This window comes from Oncorhynchus keta, chromosome 6 (genome assembly GCF_023373465.1).
Source record: "Oncorhynchus keta strain PuntledgeMale-10-30-2019 chromosome 6, Oket_V2, whole genome shotgun sequence".
Lineage (NCBI taxonomy): Eukaryota > Metazoa > Chordata > Actinopteri > Salmoniformes > Salmonidae > Oncorhynchus > Oncorhynchus keta.
Window position 1 is genome coordinate 3,650,564 of NC_068426.1, and position 20,000 is coordinate 3,670,563.

General features: G+C 48.6%; 1 protein-coding gene and 1 long non-coding RNA gene across 2 annotated transcripts in view; both read right to left on the bottom strand.

Moving 5' to 3' along the window:
• synj1 (synaptojanin 1) overlaps positions 1-20,000 on the bottom strand; it is a 132,110-nt gene that overhangs the window by 61,929 nt on the left and 50,181 nt on the right. The window contains 2 exon segments of the mRNA XM_052520222.1: positions 6,349-6,501; positions 6,807-6,888. Of these exon segments, the coding sequence (XP_052376182.1) occupies positions 6,349-6,501; positions 6,807-6,888 (235 nt within the window).
• LOC127930615 (uncharacterized) lies at positions 1,443-2,548 on the bottom strand. Its single transcript, XR_008138403.1, has 4 exons — positions 2,479-2,548; positions 2,290-2,403; positions 1,869-1,982; positions 1,443-1,756 (listed from the first exon to the last, which is right to left on the bottom strand). It is a non-coding gene; the product is annotated as an uncharacterized LOC127930615 (long non-coding RNA).

Here is a 20,000-nt window from a genome sequence, read left to right on the forward strand (position 1 = left end):
AATGCCACAAATACACACATAGATTCATACATTCATTTCCTTTATCCAAAGGGACGACTCCCAGAAATCATGATCACATGGTCTTTTACATGGTGATGATTGGGCGGTCATTTACCACCATATAATAATGTGACAACCACTGGTAATTCACTTAAAGCAGGGCTGCCTAATCCTCTTCCTGGAGATCTACTGTCCTGTAGGTTTACAGTCCAACCCTCTTCCTGGAGATCTACTGTCCTGTAGGTTTACAGTCCAACCCTCTTCCTGGAGATCTACTGTCCTGTAGGTTTACAGTCCAACCCTCTTCCTGGAGATCTACTGTCCTGTAGGTTTACAGTCCAACCCTCTTCCTGGAGATCTACTGTCCTGTAGGTTTACAGTCCAACCCTCTTCCTGGAGATCGATCTGTAGGTTTAACAGTCCAACCCTCTTCCTGGAGATCTACTGTCCTGTAGGTTTACAGTCCAACCCTCTTCCTGGAGATCGACCTGTCCAACCCTAGGTTTTACAGTCCAACCCTCTTCCTGGAGATCTACTGTCCTGTAGGTTTACAGTCCAACCCTCTTCCTGGAGATCTACTGTCCTGTAGGTTAACAGTCCAACCCTCTTCCTGGAGATCTACTGTCCTGTAGGTTAACAGTCCAACCCTCTTCCTGGAGATCTACTGTCCTGTAGGTTTAACAGTCCAACCCTCTTCCTGGAGATCGATCTGTAGGTTTTACAGCCCAACCCTCTTCCTGGAGATCGATCTGTAGGTTTTACAGCCCAACCCTCTTCCTGGAGATCGATCTGTAGGTTTTACAGCCCAACCCTCTTCTTGGAGATCTACTGTCCTGTAGGTTTAACAGTCCAACCCTCTTCCTGGAGATCTACTGTCCTGTAGGTTTAACAGTCCAACCCTCTTCCTGGAGATCTACTGTCCTGTAGGTTTACAGTCCAACCCTCTTCCTGGAGATCTACTGTCCTGTCTAGGTTTACAGTCCAACCCTCTTCCTGGAGATCTACCGTCCTGTAGGTTTACAGTCCAACCCTCTTCCTGGAGATCGACCTGTAGGTTTTACAGTCCAACCCTCTTCCTGGAGATCGACCTGTAGGTTTTACAGTCCAACCCTCTTCCTGGAGATCTACTGTCCTGTAGGTTAACAGTCCAACCCTCTTCCTGGAGATCTACTGTCCTGTAGGTTAACAGTCCAACCCTCTTCCTGGAGATCTACTGTCCTGTAGGTTAACAGTCCAACCCTCTTCCTGGAGATCTACTGTCCTGTAGGTTTAACAGTCCAACCCTCTTCCTGGAGATCGATCTGTAGGTTTTACAGCCCAACCCTCTTCCTGGAGATCGATCTGTAGGTTTTACAGCCTAACACTCAGGAAGAGGGTTGGGCAGCCCATACTTAAAGGGATAGTGTGAGATTTAGGCAATTAAGCCTTCTCTATAACCCAGAATCAGATGACCTCAATTAAGCCTTCTCTATAACCCAGAATCAGATGACCTCAATTAAGCCTTCTCTATAACCCAGAATCAGATGATCTCAATTAAGCCTTCTCTATAACCCAGAATCAGATGACCTCAATTAAGCCTTCTCTATAACCCAGAATCAGATGACCTCAATTAAGCCTTCTCTATAACCCAGAATCAGATGACCTCAATTAAGCCTTCTCTATAACCCAGAATCAGATGACCTCAATTAAGCCTTCTCTATAACCCAGAATCAGATGACCTCAATTAAGCCTTCTCTATAACCCAGAATCAGATGACCTCAATTAAGCCTTCTATAACCCAGAATCAGATGACCTCAATTAAGCCTTCTCTATAACCCAGAATCAGATGATCTCAATTAAGCCTTCTCTATAACCCAGAATCAGATGACCTCAATTAAGCCTTCTCTATAACCCAGAATCAGATGACCTCAATTAAGCCTTCTCTATAACCCAGAATCAGATGACCTCAATTAAGCCTTCTCTATAACCCAGAATCAGATGACCTCAATTAAGCCTTCTCTATAACCCCAGAATCAGATTACCTCAATTAAGCCTTCTCTATAACCCAGAATCAGATGACCTCAATTAAGCCTTCTCTATAACCCAGAATCAGATGATCTCAATTAAGCCGTCTCTATAACCCAGAATCAGATGACCTCAATTAAGCCTTCTCTATAACCCAGAATCAGATGACCTCAATTAAGCCTTCTCTATAACCCAGAATCAGATGACCTCAATTAAGCCTTCTCTATAACCCCAGAATCAGATGACCTCAATTAAGCCTTCTCTATAACCCCAGAATCAGATGACCTCAATTAAGCCTTCTCTATAACCCAGAATCAGATGACCTCAATTAAGCCTTCTCTATAACCCAGAATCAGATGACCTCAATTAAGCCTTCTCTATAACCCAGAATCAGATGACCTCAATTAAGCCTTCTATAACCCAGAATCAGATGACCTCAATTAAGCCTTCTCTATAACCCCAGAATCAGATTACCTCAATTAAGCCTTCTCTATAACCCAGAATCAGATGACCTCAATTAAGCCTTCTCTATAACCCAGAATCAGATGATCTCAATTAAGCCGTCTCTATAACCCAGAATCAGATGACCTCAATTAAGCCTTCTCTATAACCCAGAATCAGATGACCTCAATTAAGCCTTCTCTATAACCCAGAATCAGATGACCTCATGGAGACCATCCTTTGTATGTTTCTGCAGTATGAAGATAGAGGTAGTTTCGCAAGCCAATGCTAACTAGCGTTAGCACACCATTATATTAGCCTGTGTCCACCCAGAACCCTGCCCTGAACTTAGTCCCTGTTACTAGCCTGTCTCCACCCAGTACCCTGCCCTGAACTTAGTCCCTGTTACCAGCCTGTCTCCACCCAGTACCCTGCCCTGAACTTAGTCCCTGTTACTAGCCTGTCTCCACCCAGTACCCTGCCCTGAACTTAGTCACCACAAGCCAGCCTCCACCCAGTACCCTGCCCTGAACTTAGTCCCTGTTACTAGCCAGCCTCCACCCAGAACCCTGCCCTGAACTTAGTCACTGTTACCAGCCTGTCTCCACCCAGAACCCTGCCCTGAACTTAGTCACCACTAGCCAGCCTCCACCCAGAACCCTGCCCTGAACTTAGTCACTGTTACTAGCCTGTCTCCACCCAGAACCCTGCCCTGAACTTAGTCACTGTTACTAGCCTGTCTCCACCCAGTACCCTGCCCTGAACTTAGTCCCTGTTACTAGCCAGCCTCCACCCAGAACCCTGCCCTTAGTCACTGTTACTAGCCTGTCTCCACCCAGAACCCTGCCCTGAACTTAGTCACTGTTACTAGCCTGTCTCCACCCAGAACCCTGCCCTGAACTTAGTCACCACTAGCCAGCCTCCACCCAGAACCCTGCCCTGAACTTAGTCACTGTTACTAGCCTGTCTCCACCCAGTACCCTGCCCTGAACTTAGTCACTGTTACTAGCCTGTCTCCACCCAGAACCCTGCCCTGAACTTAGTCACTGTTACTAGCCTGTCTCCACCCAGTACCCTGCCCTGAACTTAGTCACTGTTACTAGCCTGCCTCCACCCAGTACCCTGCCCTGAACTTAGTCCCTGTTACTAGCCTGTCTCCACCCAGAACCCTGCCCTGAACTTAGTCACTGTTACCAGCCTGTCTCCACCCAGAACCCTGCCCTGAACTTAGTCCCTGTTACTAGCCTGTCTCCACCCAGAACCCTGCCCTGAACTTAGTCACTGTTACTAGCCTGTCTCCACCCAGTACCCTGCCCTGAACTTAGTCCCTGTTACTAGCCTGTCTCCACCCAGTACCCTGCCCTGAACTTAGTCCCTGTTACTAGCCTGTCTCCACCCAGTACCCTGCCCTGAACTTAGTCACTGTTACTAGCCTGTCTCCACCCAGAACCCTGCCCTGAACTTAGTCACTGTTACTAGCCTGTCTCCACCCAGAACCCTGCCCTGAACTTAGTCCCTGTTACTAGCCTGTCTCCACCCAGAACCCTGCCCTGAACTTAGTCACTGTTACTAGCCTGTCTCCACCCAGAACCCTGCCCTGAACTTAGTCACTGTTACTAGCCTGTCTCCACCCAGTACCCTGCCCTGAACTTAGTCACTGTTACTAGCCTGTCTCCACCCAGTACCCTGCCCTGAACTTAGTCCCTGTTACTAGCCTGTCTCCACCCAGAACCCTGCCCTGAACTTAGTCACTGTTACTAGCCTGTCTCCACCCAGAACCCTGCCCTGAACTTAGTCCCTGTTACTAGCCTGTCTCCACCCAGAACCCTGCCCTGAACTTAGTCCCTGTTACTAGCCTGTGTCCACCCAGTACCCTGCCCTGAACTTAGTCACTGTTACTAGCCGGCTAGAAAGCATTTAGTCAGATATTACTGCACTGTTGGAGCTAGTAACATAAGCATATATCTAGATATTACTGCACTGTTGGAGCTAGAAACACAAGCATTAGGTATTACTGTACTGTTGGAGCAAGAAACACAAGCATGTATCTAGATATTACTGCACTGTTGGAGCTAGAAACACAAGCATTTATCTCTAGATATTACTGCACTGTTGGAGCTAGAAACACAAGCATTTATCTCTAGATATTACTGCACTGTTGGAGCTAGAAACACAAGCATTTGTGGAACCAGTAACATTTGATTTGACAGAAGACACACAGACAAACCCCCCCTAATGAGGAAACCATCACCACATCCAGACAGGAACAGGGTAATACAGGAGAAAGGCAGGACAGTGACAGGATCGTCAACTTACCCAACAGGTGGAGAGGTCCAGAGGACAGCATAAAGGAGTTAACAGAGCACACACACATACAGGAGTTAACAGAGCACACACACACATACAGGAGTTAACAGAGCACACACACATACAGGAGTTAACAGAGCACACACACACATACAGGAGTTAACAGAGCACACACACATACAGGAGTTAACAGAGCACACACACACATACAGGAGTTAACAGAGCACACACACATACAGGAGTTAACAGAGCACACACACACACAGGAGTTAACAGAGCACACACACACATACAGGAGTTAACAGAGCACACACACATACAGGGGTTAACAGAGCACACACACATACAGGAGTTAACAGAGCACACACACATACAGGAGTTAACAGAGCACACACACATACAGGAGTTAACAGAGCACACACACATACAGGAGTTAACAGAGCACACACACATACAGGAGTTAACAGAGCACACACACATACAGGGGTTAACAGAGCACACACACATACAGGAGTTAACAGAGCACACACACATACAGGAGTTAACAGAGCACACACACATACAGGAGTTAACAGAGCACACACACATACAGGGGTTAACAGAGCACACACACATACAGGAGTTAACAGAGCACACACACATACAGGAGTTAACAGAGCACACACACATACAGGGGTTAACAGAGCACACACACATACACAGGAGTTAACAGAGCACACACACACATACAGGAGTTAACAGAGCACACACACATACAGGAGTTAACAGAGCACACACACATACAGGAGTTAACAGAGCACACACACATACAGGAGTTAACAGAGCACACACACATACAGGAGTTAACAGAGCACACACACATACAGGAGTTAACAGAGCACACACACATACAGGGTTAACAGAGCACACACACATACAGGAGTTAACAGAGCACACACACATACAGGAGTTAACAGAGCACACACACATACAGGAGTTAACAGAGCACACACACATACAGGAGTTAACAGAGCACACACACATACAGGAGTTAACAGAGCACACACACATACAGGAGTTAACAGAGCACACACATCTAGTCTACATGGTGTTAGTGTTCTTTTACCTTAGACTTTCTGTCCAGGGCTCTAGTCCCAGAATAGATAGATCGATATATGTCTCTGTCTGTCTGTGGTTCTGTCTGTGTGTCTGTGTGTCTGTGTGTCTGTGTGTGTGTCTGTGTGTGTGTGTGTGTGTGTGTGTGTGTGTGTGTGTGTGTGTGTGTGTCTGTGGGTCTGTCTGTGGGTCTGTCTGTGGGTCTGTCTGTGGGTCTGTCTGTCTGTCTGTGTGTCTGTCTGTCTGTGTGTCTGTCTGTCTGTGTGTCTGTCTGTCTGTGTGTCTGTCTGTCTGTGTGTCTGTCTGTCTGTGTGTCTGTCTGTCTGTGTGTCTGTCTGTCTGTGTGTCTGTCTGTGGTTCTGTCTGTCTGTGGTTCTGTCTGTCTGTGGTTCTGTCTGTCTGTGGTTCTGTCTGTCTGTCTGTCTGTCTGTCTGTCTGTCTGTCTGTCTGTCTGTCTGTCTGTCTGTCTGTCTGTCTGTCTGTCTGTCTGTATTCTTCTACCTTAGCCTTTCCATCCAGGGCTCCAGTCCCAGCGTAGATCTTGCTGACAGAGTCTCCGTTAACCGTCCACATGGACCTGAACACTTCCTGAAACCTGGCTACCAGCTGGGGCTTCTCTGTCAGACCCATGTCCTCTAGCTGCTTAGGTAACATCTAGGGGAGGAGAGGAGAGGGAGAAGGAGAGGAAGGGAGGAGGGGAAGGGAGGAGGAGGGGAAGGGAGGAGGAGGAGAGGGAGAGGGAGGAGAGGAAGGGAGGAGGAGAGGAGAGAGGGAGGAGAGGGAGGAGGAGGAGAGAGGGATGAGAGGAGGGATGGAGAGAGGGTAGAGAGTCAGGGTAGGAGATTCCTCGAATATGAGTCATGCTTTGCCAGCTACACATTCATGTCACAGAGGAGCTGCTTAAAATAGAGATCCATTAACTTAAAGTCCATGTGTGAGACTGAATGTGTGTGTCTCACCTCCAAAGCGAAGTAGGCCTGGACACTGTTGGTTCTGTCTAGACAGTCTAGACAGTTGGTCCTGAGGGTACCACTCTGAGACCTGGGAGAGGAGGAGGAGAAGGAGAGGAGGAGGAGAGGAGAAGAAGGAGAGGAAGAGGGGAGGAGAAGGAGGAGGAGAGGGGGAGAAGAGAATTGAGGATTTATTTTATTAGGATCCATTAGCTGCTGCCAAGGCAACCCTTCCCCATTAGCTGCTGCCAAGGCAACCCTTCCCCATTAGCTGCTGCCAAGGCAACCCTTCCCCATTAGCTGCTGCCAAGGCAACCCTTCCCCATTAGCTATTGCCAAGGCAACCCTTCCCCATTAGCTATTGCCAAGGCAACTCTTCCCCATTAGCTGCTGCCAAGGCAACTCTTCCCCATTAGCTGCTGCCAAGGCAACCCTTCCCCATTAGCTGCTGCCAAGGCAACCCTTCCCCATTAGCTGCTGCCAAGGCAACCCTTCCCCATTAGCTATTGCCAAGGCAACCCTTCCCCATTAGCTATTGCCAAGGCAACTCTTCCCCATTAGCTGCTGCCAAGGCAACCCTTCCCCATTAGCTGCTGCCAAGGCAACCCTTCCCCATTAGCTGCTGCCAAGGCAACCCTTCCCCATTAGCTATTGCCAAGGCAACCCTTCCCCATTAGCTGCTGCCAAGGCAACCCTTCCCCATTAGCTGCTGCCAAGGCAACCCTTCCCCATTAGCTGCTGCCAAGGCAACCCTTCCCCATTAGCTGCTGCCAAGGCAACCCTTCCCCATTAGCTATTGCCAAGGCAACTCTTCCCCATTAGCTATTGCCAAGGCAACCCTTCCCCATTAGCTGCTGCCAAGGCAACCCTTCCCCATTAGCTGCTGCCAAGGCAACCCTTTCCCATTAGCTGCTGCCAAGGCAACCCTTCCCCATTAGCTATTGCCAAGGCAACTCTTCTTAAGGTCCAAACAGGGTTTACATCATCAATAACCCATAACATTATGCAAGACATTATTACAATATAAAATCCACAATATCACAGAATTACAATGTGTGTGTGTGTGTGTGTGTGTGTGTGTGTGTGTGTGTGTGTGTGTGTGTATGTTAGAATGTGTGGCTCTTCACAGTCCCTGTGAGGTGTTGTGTAATACATATTTATTTTTTTAAATCTTCTTGCTTCAGTGACCTGACGCTTTAGTGACTTGATGCTTTAGTGACCTGACGCTTTAGTGACCTGACGCTTTATTGACCTGACGCTTTAGTGACCTGACGCTTTAGTGACCTGACGCTTTAGTGACATGACGCTTTAGTGACATGACGCTTTAGTGACCTGACGCTTTATTAGTGACCTGAGGCTTTAGTGACCTGAGGCTTTAGTGACCTGACGCTTTAGTGACTTGACGCTTTAGTGACCTGACGCTTTAGTGACCTGACGCTTTAGTGACCTGACGCTTTAGTGACCTGACGCTTTAGTGACCTGACGCTTTAGTGACCTGACGCTTTAGTGACCTGACGCTTTAGTGACCTGCGGCTTTAGTGACCTGAGGCTTTAGTGACCCGAGGCTTTAGTGACCTGAGGCTTCAGTGACCTGACGCTTCAGTGACCTGATGTGGAAGTCTGGACATGGAGACTGTGACCTTTGCTGGCATGTCTTGTGGGGTATCTATGGGTGTCTGATCTGTGTACTAGTCTTATGAACAGACAGCTCGGTGCTTTGGGGATTGTGAAGGGACCTCTGGTGGCATTGTGGGGGTATGCATGGGTGTGTGCTAGTCTTATGAACAGACAGCTCATGTCTTGTGGGGTATCTATGGGTGTCTGATCTGTGTACTAGTCGTATGAACAGACAGCTCATGTCTTGTGGGGTATCTATGGGTGTCTGATCTGTGTATGGGTGTGTGCTCGTCGTATGAACAGACAGCTCAGTGCTTTCAACATGTCAATACCGTTCACAAAGACAAGTAGTGATGAAGTCAATCTCTCCTCTACATTGAGCCAGGAGAGATGGACATGCATGTCATTGATTTTAGTTCTCTGTGTAGCCTAGTGGTTAGAGTGTAGAGGCGGCAGGGAGCCTAGTGGTTAGAGTGTAGAGGGGGCAGGTAGCCTAGTGGTTAGAGTGTAGAGGCGGCAGGGAGCCTAGTGGTTAGAGCGTAGAGGCGGCAGGGAGCCTAGTGGTTAGAGCGTAGAGGCGGCAGGGAGCCTAGTGGTTAGAGTGTAGAGGCGGCAGGTAGCCTAGTGGTTAGAGTGTAGAGGCGGCAGGTAGCCTAGTGGTTAGAGAGTAGAGGTGGCAGGTAGCCTAGTGGTTAGAGTGTAGAGGCGGCAGGGAGCCTAGTGGTTAGAGCGTAGAGGCGGCAGGTAGCCTAGTGGTTAGAGTGTAGAGGCGGCAGGTAGCCTAGTGGTTAGAGTGTAGAGGCGGCAGGTAGCCTAGTGGTTAGAGTGTAGAGGCGGCAGGTAGCCTAGTGGTTAGAGTGTAGAGGCGGCAGGTAGCCTAGTGGTTAGAGTGTAGAGGCGGCAGGGAGCCTAGTGGTTAGAGTGTAGAGGCGGCAGGTAGCCTTAGTGGTTAGCCTAGTGGTAGAGGTGGCAGGTAGCCTGTAGAGTGGTTAGAGTGAGGTGGCAGGTAGCCTAGTGGTTAGAGTGAGGCGGCAGGTAGCCTAGTGGTTAGAGTGTAGAGGCGGCAGGTAGCCTAGTGGTTAGAGTGTAGAGGCGGCAGGTAGCCTAGTGGTTAGAGCGTAGAGGTGAGATGGACATGCATGTCATTGATGTTAGTTCTCCGTGTATATTTAAGGTCTAGCCGTGCTGCTCTGTTCTGGGCATACAGTAATTTGCCTATGTCTCTCTTTGTGATACTTGAACATATGACTGGACAGTAGTCCAGCTGCGACAGATCTAGGGCCTGTAGGACCTGCCTTGTTGATAGTGTTGTTAAGAAGGTAGAAACTAGGGCCTGTAAGACCTGCCTTGTTGATAGTGTTGTTAAGAAGGTAGAAACTAGGGCCTGTAGGACCTGCCTTGTTGGTAGTGTTGTTAAGAAGGTAGAAACTAGGGCCTGTAGGACCTGCCTTGTTGATAGAGTTGTTAAGAAGGTAGAAACTAGGGCCTGTAGGACCTGCCTTGTTGATAGTGTTGTTAAGAAGGTAGAAACTAGGGCCTGTAGGACCTGCCTTGTTGATAGTGTTGTTAAGAAGGTAGAAACTAGAGCCTGTAGGACCTGCCTTGTTGATAGTGTTGTTAAGAAGGTAGAAACTAGGGCCTGTAGGACCTGCCTTGTTGATAGTGTTGTTAAGAAGGTAGAAACTAGGGCCTGTAGGACCTGCCTTGTTGGTAGTGTTGTTAAGAAGGTAGAAACTAGGGCCTGTAGGACCTGCCTTGTTGATAGAGTTGTTAAGAAGGTAGAAACTAGGGCCTGTAGGACCTGCCTTGTTGGTAGTGTTGTTAAGAAGGTAGAAACTAGGGCCTGTAGGACCTGCCTTGTTGATAGAGTTGTTAAGAAGGTAGAAACTAGGGCCTGTAGGACCTGCCTTGTTGATAGTGTTGTTAAGAAGGTAGAAACTAGGGCCTGTAGGACCTGCCTTGTTGATAGTGTTGTTAAGAAGGTAGAAACTAGAGCCTGTAGGACCTGCCTTGTTGATAGTGTTGTTAAGAAGGTAGAAACTAGGGCCTGTAGGACCTGCCTTGTTGATAGTGTTGTTAAGAAGGTAGAAACTAGGGCCTGTAGGACCTGCCTTGTTGGTAGTGTTGTTAAGAAGGTAGAAACTAGGGCCTGTAGGACCTGCCTTGTTGATAGAGTTGTTAAGAAGGTAGAAACTAGGGCCTGTAGGACCTGCCTTGTTGATAGTGTTGTTAAGAAGGTAGAAACTAGAGCCTGTAGGACCTGCCTTGTTGATAGAGTTGTTAAGAAGGTAGAAACTAGGGCCTGTAGGACCTGCCTTGTTGATAGAGTTGTTAAGAAGGTAGAAACTAGGGCCTGTAGGACCTGCCTTGCTGATAGAGTTGTTAAGAAGGTAGAAACTAGAGCCTGTAGGACCTGCCTTGTTGATAGAGTTGTTAAGAAGGTAGAAACTAGGGCCTGTAGGACCTGCCTTGCTGATAGTGTTGTTAAGAAGGTAGAAACTAGGGCCTGTAGGACCTGCCTTGTTGATAGTGTTGTTAAGAAGGTAGAAACTAGGGCCTGTAGGACCTGCCTTGTTGATAGAAGTTGTTATAGAAGAAGGTAGAAACTAGGGCCTGTAGGACCTGCCTTGTTGATAGAGTTGTTAAGAAGGTAGAAACTAGAGCCTGTAGGACCTGCCTTGTTGATAGAGTTGTTAAGAAGGTAGAAACTAGGGCCTGTAGGACCTGCCTTGCTGATAGTGTTGTTAAGAAGGTAGAAACTAGGGCCTGTAGGACCTGCCTTGTTGATAGTGTTGTTAAGAAGGTAGAAACTAGAGCCTGTAGGACCTGCCTTGTTGATAGAGTTGTTAAGAAGGTAGAAACTAGGGCCTGTAGGACCTGCCTTGTTGGTAGTGTTGTTAAGAAGGTAGAAACTAGGGCCTGTAGGACCTGCCTTGTTGATAGAGTTGTTAAGAAGGTAGAAACTAGGGCCTGTAGGACCTGCCTTGTTGATAGTGTTGTTAAGAAGGTAGAAACTAGAGCCTGTAGGACCTGCCTTGTTGATAGAGTTGTTAAGAAGGTAGAAACTAGGGCCTGTAGGACCTGCCTTGTTGATAGAGTTGTTAAGAAGGTAGAAACTAGGGCCTGTAGGACCTGCCTTGCTGATAGAGTTGTTAAGAAGGTAGAAACTAGAGCCTGTAGGACCTGCCTTGTTGATAGAGTTGTTAAGAAGGTAGAAACTAGGGCCTGTAGGACCTGCCTTGCTGATAGTGTTGTTAAGAAGGTAGAAACTAGGGCCTGTAGGACCTGCCTTGTTGATAGTGTTGTTAAGAAGGTAGAAACTAGGGCCTGTAGGACCTGCCTTGTTGATAGAGTTGTTAAGAAGGTAGAAACTAGGGCCTGTAGGACCTGCCTTGCTGATAGTGTTGTTAAGAAGGTAGAAACTAGGGCCTGTAGGACCTGCCTTGTTGATAGTGTTGTTAAGAAGGTAGAAACTAGGGCCTGTAGGACCTGCCTTGTTGGTAGTGTTGTTAAGAAGGTAGAAACTAGGGCCTGTAGGACCTGCCTTGTTGATAGAGTTGTTAAGAAGGTAGAAACTAGGGCCTGTAGGACCTGCCTTGTTGATAGTGTTGTTAAGAAGGTAGAAACTAGAGCCTGTAGGACCTGCCTTGTTGATAGAGTTGTTAAGAAGGTAGAAACTAGGGCCTGTAGGACCTGCCTTGTTGATAGAGTTGTTAAGAAGGTAGAAACTAGGGCCTGTAGGACCTGCCTTGCTGATAGAGTTGTTAAGAAGGTAGAAACTAGAGCCTGTAGGACCTGCCTTGTTGATAGAGTTGTTAAGAAGGTAGAAACTAGGGCCTGTAGGACCTGCCTTGCTGATAGTGTTGTTAAGAAGGTAGAAACTAGGGCCTGTAGGACCTGCCTTGTTGATAGTGTTGTTAAGAAGGTAGAAACTAGAGCCTGTAGGACCTGCCTTGTTGATAGAGTTGTTAAGAAGGTAGAAACTAGGGCCTGTAGGACCTGCCTTGCTGATAGTGTTGTTAAGAAGGTAGAAACTAGGGCCTGTAGGACCTGCCTTGTTGATAGTGTTGTTAAGAAGGTAGAAACTAGGGCCTGTAGGACCTACCTTGTTGATAGTGTTGTTAAGAAGGTAGAGCAGTGATTTATTACAGACAGACTTCTCCTTATCTTAGCTACTGTTGTATCAACATGTTTTGACCATGACAGTTTTACAATCCAGGGTTTCTCCAAGAAGTTTAGCCTCCTCAATTGCCACATTATTCATTACAATATTTAGTTGATGTTTAGGGTTTAGTGAATTTGTCCCAAATACAATGCTTTTAGTTTTGGAAATATTTAGTACCATCTTATTAAATTGCCGCCCATTGTAAAACTAACTGCAGCTTTTAAGAGTTGCAGTGCTTTTCATTTGCTGTGGTAGCTGATGTGTTTAATGTTGAGTCATCAGCAAACATGGAGACAGGCTTTGTTTAATGCTAGTGGCAGGTCATTAGTCAAAAAAAATAATTAAAAAAAGTTTTAAAAAAGTGAGGGCTAAGTAAACTACCTTGAGGTATGCCAAACTCTACCTGGAGTTATACCAAACTCGACCTGGAGTTATGTCAAACTCTACCCGAAGGTATGCCAAACTCTACCCGAAGGTATGCCAAACTCTACCCGGAGGTATGCCAAACTCTACCCGGAGTTATGCCAAACTCTACCCGGAGTTATGCCAAACTCTACCCGGAGTTATGCCTAACTCTACCCGGAGGTATGCCAAACTCTACCCGGAGGTATGCCTAACTCTACCCGGAGGTATGTCAAACTCTACCCGGAGGTATGTCAAACTCTACCCGAAGGTATGCCTAACTCTACCCGAAGGTATGCCTAACTCTACCCGGAGGTATGTCAAACTCTACCCGGAGGTATGCCAAACTCTACCCGGAGGTATGCCAAACTCTACCCGGAGGTATGCCTAACTCTACCCGGAGGTATGCCTAACTCTACCCGGAGGTATGCCTAACTCTACCCGGAGGTATGTCAAACTCTACCCGGAGTTATGTCAAACTCTACCCGGAGTTATGCCTAACTCTACCCGGAGTTATGCCTAACTCTACCCGGAGTTATGCCTAACTCTACCCGGAGGTATGCCTAACTCTACCCAGAGGTATGCCTAACTCTACCCAGAGTTATGCCAAACTCTACCCGGAGTTATGCCAAACTCTACCCGGAGGTATGCCAAACTCTACCCGGAGGTATGCCAAACTCTACCCGGAGGTATGCCTAACTCTACCCGGAGGTATGCCTAACTCTACCCGGAGGTATGCCTAACTCTACCCGGAGGTATGCCTAACTCTACCCGGAGGTATGCCTAACTCTACCCGGAGGTATGCCTAACTCTACCCGGAGGTATGCCTAACTCTACCCGGAGGTATGCCTAACTCTACCCGGAGGTATGCCTAACTCTACCCGGAGGTATGCCTAACTCTACCCGGAGGTATGCCTAACTCTACCCGGAGTTATGCCAAACTCTACTCAGAGGTATGCCAAACTCTACCCGGAGTTATGCCAAACTCTACTCAGAGGTATGCCAAACTCTACCCGGAGGTATGCCAAACTCTACCCGGAGTTATGCCAAACTCTACTCAGAGGTATGCCAAACTCTACCCGGAGTTATGTCAAACTCTACCCGGAGGTATGTCAAACTCTACCCGGAGGTATGTCAAACTCTACCCGGAGGTATGCCAAACTCTACCCGGAGGTATGCCAAACTCTACCCGGAGTTATGCCAAACTCTACTCGGAGGTATGCCAAACTCTACCCGGAGGTATGCCTAACTCTACCCGGAGGTATGCCTAACTCTACCCGGAGGTATGTCAAACTCTACCCGGAGGTATGTCAAACTCTACCCGGAGTTATGCCTGACTCTACCCGGAGGTATGCCAAACTCTACCCGGAGGTATGTCAAACTCTACCCGGAGTTATGCCAAACTCTACTCAGAGGTATGCCTAACTCTACTCAGAGGTATGCCTAACTCTACCCGGAGGTATGCCAAACTCTACTCAGAGGTATGCCAAACTCTACTCAGAGGTATGCCAAACTCTACCCGGAGTTATGCCAAACTCTACTCAGAGGTATGCCAAACTCTACCCGGAGGTATGCCAAACTCTACCCGGAGGTATGCCTAACTCTACCCGGAGGTATGCCAAACTCTACCCGGAGGTATGCCTAACTCTACCCGGAGGTATGCCTAACTCTACCCGGAGGTATGCCTAACTCTACCCAGAGTTATGCCAAACTCTACTCAGAGGTATGCCTAACTCTACTCAGAGGTATGCCTAACTCTACCCGGAGGTATGCCTAACTCTACCCGGAGGTATGCCTAACTCTACCCGGAGGTATGCCAAACTCTACCCGGAGGTATGTCAAACTCTACCCGGAGGTATGCCAAACTCTACCCGGAGGTATGCCAAACTCTACCCGGAGTTATGCCAAACTCTACTCGGAGGTATGCCAAACTCTACCCGGAGTTATGCCAAACTCTACTCAGAGGTATCAAACTCTACCCGGAGGTATGCCAAACTCTACCCGGAGGTATGTCAAACTCTACCCGGAGGTATGTCAAACTCTACCCGGAGGTATGTCAAACTCTACCCGGAGGTATGTCAAACTCTACCCGGAGTTATGTCAAACTCTACCCGGAGGTATGCCAAACTCTACCCGGAGGTATGCCAAACTCTACCCGGAGGTATGCCAAACTCTACCCGGAGTTATGCCAAACTCTACCCGGAGTTATGCCAAACTCTACCCGGAGGTATGCCAAACTCTACCCGGAGTTATGCCAAACTCTACTCAGAGGTATGCCAAACTCTACCCGGAGTTATGTCAAACTCTACCCGGAGGTATGCCAAACTCTACCCGGAGGTATGCCAAACTCTACCCGGAGTTATGTCAAACTCTACCCGGAGGTATGCCAAACTCTACCCGGAGGTATGCCAAACTCTACCCGGAGTTATGTCAAACTCTACCCGGAGGTATGTCAAACTCTACCCGGAGGTATGTCAAACTCTACCCGGAGGTATGTCAAACTCTACCCGGAGGTATGTCAAACTCTACCCGGAGTTATGCCTGACTCTACCCGGAGGTATGCCTACCTCTACCCGGAGGTATGTCAAACTCTACCCGGAGGTATGTCAAACTCTACCCGGAGGTATGTCAAACTCTACCCGGAGTTATGCCTGACTCTACCCGGAGGTATGCCAAACTCTACCTGAAGGTATGCCAAACTCTACCCGGAGGTATGCCAAACTCTACCCGGAGGTATGCCAAACTCTACCCGGAGATATGTCAAACTCTACCCGGAGATATGTCAAACTCTACCCGGAGATATGTCAAACTCTACCCGGAGTTATGCCTGACTCTACCCGGAGGTATGCCAAACTCTACCCGAAGGTATGTCAAACTCTACCCGGAGGTATGCCTAACTCTACCCGGAGGTATGCCTAACTCTACCCGGAGGTATGCCTAACTCTACCCGGAGGTATGCCTAACTCTACCCGGAGGTATGCCTAACTCTACCCGGAGGTATGCCTAACTCTACCCAGAGTTATGACAAACTCTACCCGGAGGTATGCCTAACTCTACCCGGAGGTATGCCTAACTCTACCCGGAGGTATGCCTAACTCTACCCGGAGGTATGCCTAACTCTACCCGGAGGTATGCCTAACTCTACCCGGAGGTATGCCTAACTCTACCCGGAGGTATGCCAAACTCTACCCGGAGGTATGCCAAACTCTACCCGGAGGTATGCCAAACTCTACCCGGAGTTATGCCAAACTCTACCCGGAGTTATGCCAAACTCTACCCGGAGTTATGCCAAACTCTACTCTGAGGTATGCCAAACTCTACCCGGAGTTATGTCAAACTCTACCCGGAGGTATGCCAAACTCTACCCGGAGTTATGCCAAACTCTACCCGGAGTAATGTCAAACTCTACCCGGAGGTATGTCAAACTCTACCCGGAGGTATGCCAAACTCTACCCGGAGGTATGCCAAACTCTACCCGGAGTTATGTCAAACTCTACCCGGAGTTATGTCAAACTCTACCCGGAGGTATGCCTAACTCTACCCGGAGGTATGCCTAACTCTACCCGGAGGTATGTCAAACTCTACCCGGAGGTATGCCTAACTCTACTCAGAGGTATGCCTAACTCTACTCAGAGGTATGCCTAACTCTACCCGGAGGTATGCCAAACTCTACCCGGAGGTATGCCAAACTCTACCCGGAGGTATGCCAAACTCTACCCGGAGGTATGTCAAACTCTACCCGGAGTTATGCCAAACTCTACCCGGAGGTATGTCAAACTCTACCCGGAGGTATGTCAAACTCTACCCGGAGGTATGTCAAACTCTACCCGGAGGTATGTCAAACTCTACCCGGAGGTATGTCAAACTCTACCCGGAGGTATGTCAAACTCTACCCGGAGGTATGTCAAACTCTACCCGGAGTTATGTCAAACTCTACCCGGAGTTATGTCAAACTCTACCCGGAGTTATGCCTGACTCTACCCGGAGGTATGCCAAACTCTACCCGGAGTTATGTCAAACTCTACCCGGAGGTATGCCTAACTCTACCCGGAGGTATGCCTAACTCTACCCGGAGGTATGTCAAACTCTACCCGGAGGTATGCCTAACTCTACTCAGAGGTATGCCTAACTCTACTCAGAGGTATGCCTAACTCTACCCGGAGGTATGCCTAACTCTACCCAGAGGTATGCCTAACTCTACCCGGAGGTATGCCTAACTCTACCCGGAGGTATGCCTAACTCTACCCGGAGGTATGCCTAACTCTACCCGGAGGCATGTCAAACTCTACCCGGAGGCATGTCAAACTCTACCCGGAGGTATGCCAAACTCTACCCGGAGTTATGCCAAACTCTACTCAGAGGTATGCCAAACTCTACCCGGAGTTATGTCAAACTCTACCCGGAGGTATGTCAAACTCTACCCGGAGGTATGCCAAACTCTACCCGGAGGTATGCCAAACTCTACCCGGAGTTATGTCAAACTCTACCCGGAGGTATGCCTAACTCTACCCGGAGTTATGTCAAACTCTACCCGGAGGTATGTCAAACTCTACCCGGAGGTATGCCAAACTCTACCCGGAGGTATGCCAAACTCTACCCGGAGTTATGTCTAACTCTACCCGGAGGTATGCCTAACTCTACCCGGAGGTATGTCAAACTCTACCCGGAGGTATGTCAAACTCTACCCGGAGTTATGCCTGACTCTACCCGGAGGTATGCCTAACTCTACCCGGAGGTATGTCAAACTCTACCCGGAGGTATGTCAAACTCTACCCGGAGTTATGCCTGACTCTACCCGGAGGTATGTCAAACTCTACCCGGAGGTATGTCAAACTCTACCCGGAGGTATGCCAAACTCTACCCGGAGGTATGTCAAACTCTACCCGGAGGTATGTCAAACTCTACCCGGAGGTATGTCAAACTCTACCCGGAGGTATGTCAAACTCTACCCGGAGGTATGCCAAACTCTACCCGGAGGTATGCCAAACTCTACCCGGAGGTATGCCAAACTCTACCCGGAGGTATGCCAAACTCTACCCGGAGGTATGTCAAACTCTACCCGGAGGTATGTCAAACTCTACCCGGAGGTATGCCAAACTCTACCCGGAGGTATGTCAAACTCTACCCGGAGGTATGTCAAACTCTACCCGGAGGTATGTCAAACTCTACCCGGAGGTATGTCAAACTCTACCCGGAGGTATGTCAAACTCTACCCGGAGGTATGTCAAACTCTACCCGGAGGTATGTCAAACTCTACCCGGAGTTATGTCAAACTCTACCCGGAGTTATGTCAAACTCTACCCGGAGTTATGCCTGACTCTACCCGGAGGTATGTCAAACTCTACCCGGAGTTATGCCTGACTCTACCCGGAGTTATGTCAAACTCTACCCGGAGTTATGTCAAACTCTACCCGGAGTTATGCCAAACTCTACCCGGAGGTATGTCAAACTCTACCCGGAGTTATGTCAAACTCTACCCGGAGTTATGCCTAACTCTACCCGGAGGTATGTCTAACTCTACCCGGAGTTATGCCTAACTCTACCCGGAGGTATGTCAAACTCTACCCGGAGGTATGTCAAACTCTACCCGGAGTTATGCCTGACTCTACCCGGAGGTATGCCTAACTCTACCCGGAGGTATGCCTAACTCTACCCGGAGGTATGTCAAACTCTACCCGGAGTTATGTCAAACTCTACCCGGAGTTATGTCAAACTCTACCCGGAGTTATGCCTGACTCTACCCGGAGGTATGTCAAACTCTACCCGGAGTTATGCCTGACTCTACCCGGAGTTATGTCAAACTCTACCCGGAGTTATGCCAAACTCTACCCGGAGGTATGTCAAACTCTACCCGGAGTTATGTCAAACTCTACCCGGAGTTATGCCAAACTCTACCCGGAGGTATGTCAAACTCTACCCGGAGTTATGCCAAACTCTACCCGGAGGTATGTCAAACTCTACCCGGAGGTATGTCAAACTCTACCCGGAGGTATGTCAAACTCTACCCGGAGGTATGTCAAACTCTACCCGGAGGTATGTCAAACTCTACCCGGAGGTATGTCAAACTCTACCCGGAGGTATGTCAAACTCTACCCGGAGTTATGTCAAACTCTACCCGGAGTTATGTCAAACTCTACCCGGAGTTATGCCTGACTCTACCCGGAGGTATGTCAAACTCTACCCGGAGTTATGCCTGACTCTACCCGGAGTTATGTCAAACTCTACCCGGAGTTATGCCAAACTCTACCCGGAGGTATGTCAAACTCTACCCGGAGGTATGTCAAACTCTACCCGGAGGTATGTCAAACTCTACCCGGAGTTATGCCTGACTCTACCCGGAGGTATGTCAAACTCTACCCGGAGGTATGTCAAACTCTACCCGGAGGTATGTCAAACTCTACCCGGAGGTATGTCAAACTCTACCCGGAGGTATGCCAAACTCTACCCGGAGGTATGTCAAACTCTACCCGGAGGTATGTCAAACTCTACCCGGAGGTATGTCAAACTCTACCCGGAGGTATGTCAAACTCTACCCGGAGGTATGCCAAACTCTACCCGGAGGTATGTCAAACTCTACCCGGAGTTATGCCAAACTCTACCCGGAGGTATGTCAAACTCTACCCGGAGGTATGTCAAACTCTACCCGGAGGTATGTCAAACTCTACCCGGAGGTATGTCAAACTCTACCCGGAGGTATGTCAAACTCTACCCGGAGTTATGTCAAACTCTACCCGGAGTTATGTCAAACTCTACCCGGAGTTATGCCTGACTCTACCCGGAGGTATGTCAAACTCTACCCGGAGTTATGCCTGACTCTACCCGGAGTTATGTCAAACTCTACCCGGAGTTATGCCAAACTCTACCCGGAGGTATGTCAAACTCTACCCGGAGGTATGTCAAACTCTACCCGGAGTTATGTCAAACTCTACCCGGAGTTATGCCTAACTCTACCCGGAGGTATGTCTAACTCTACCCGGAGTTATGCCTAACTCTACCCGGAGTTATGTCAAACTCTACCC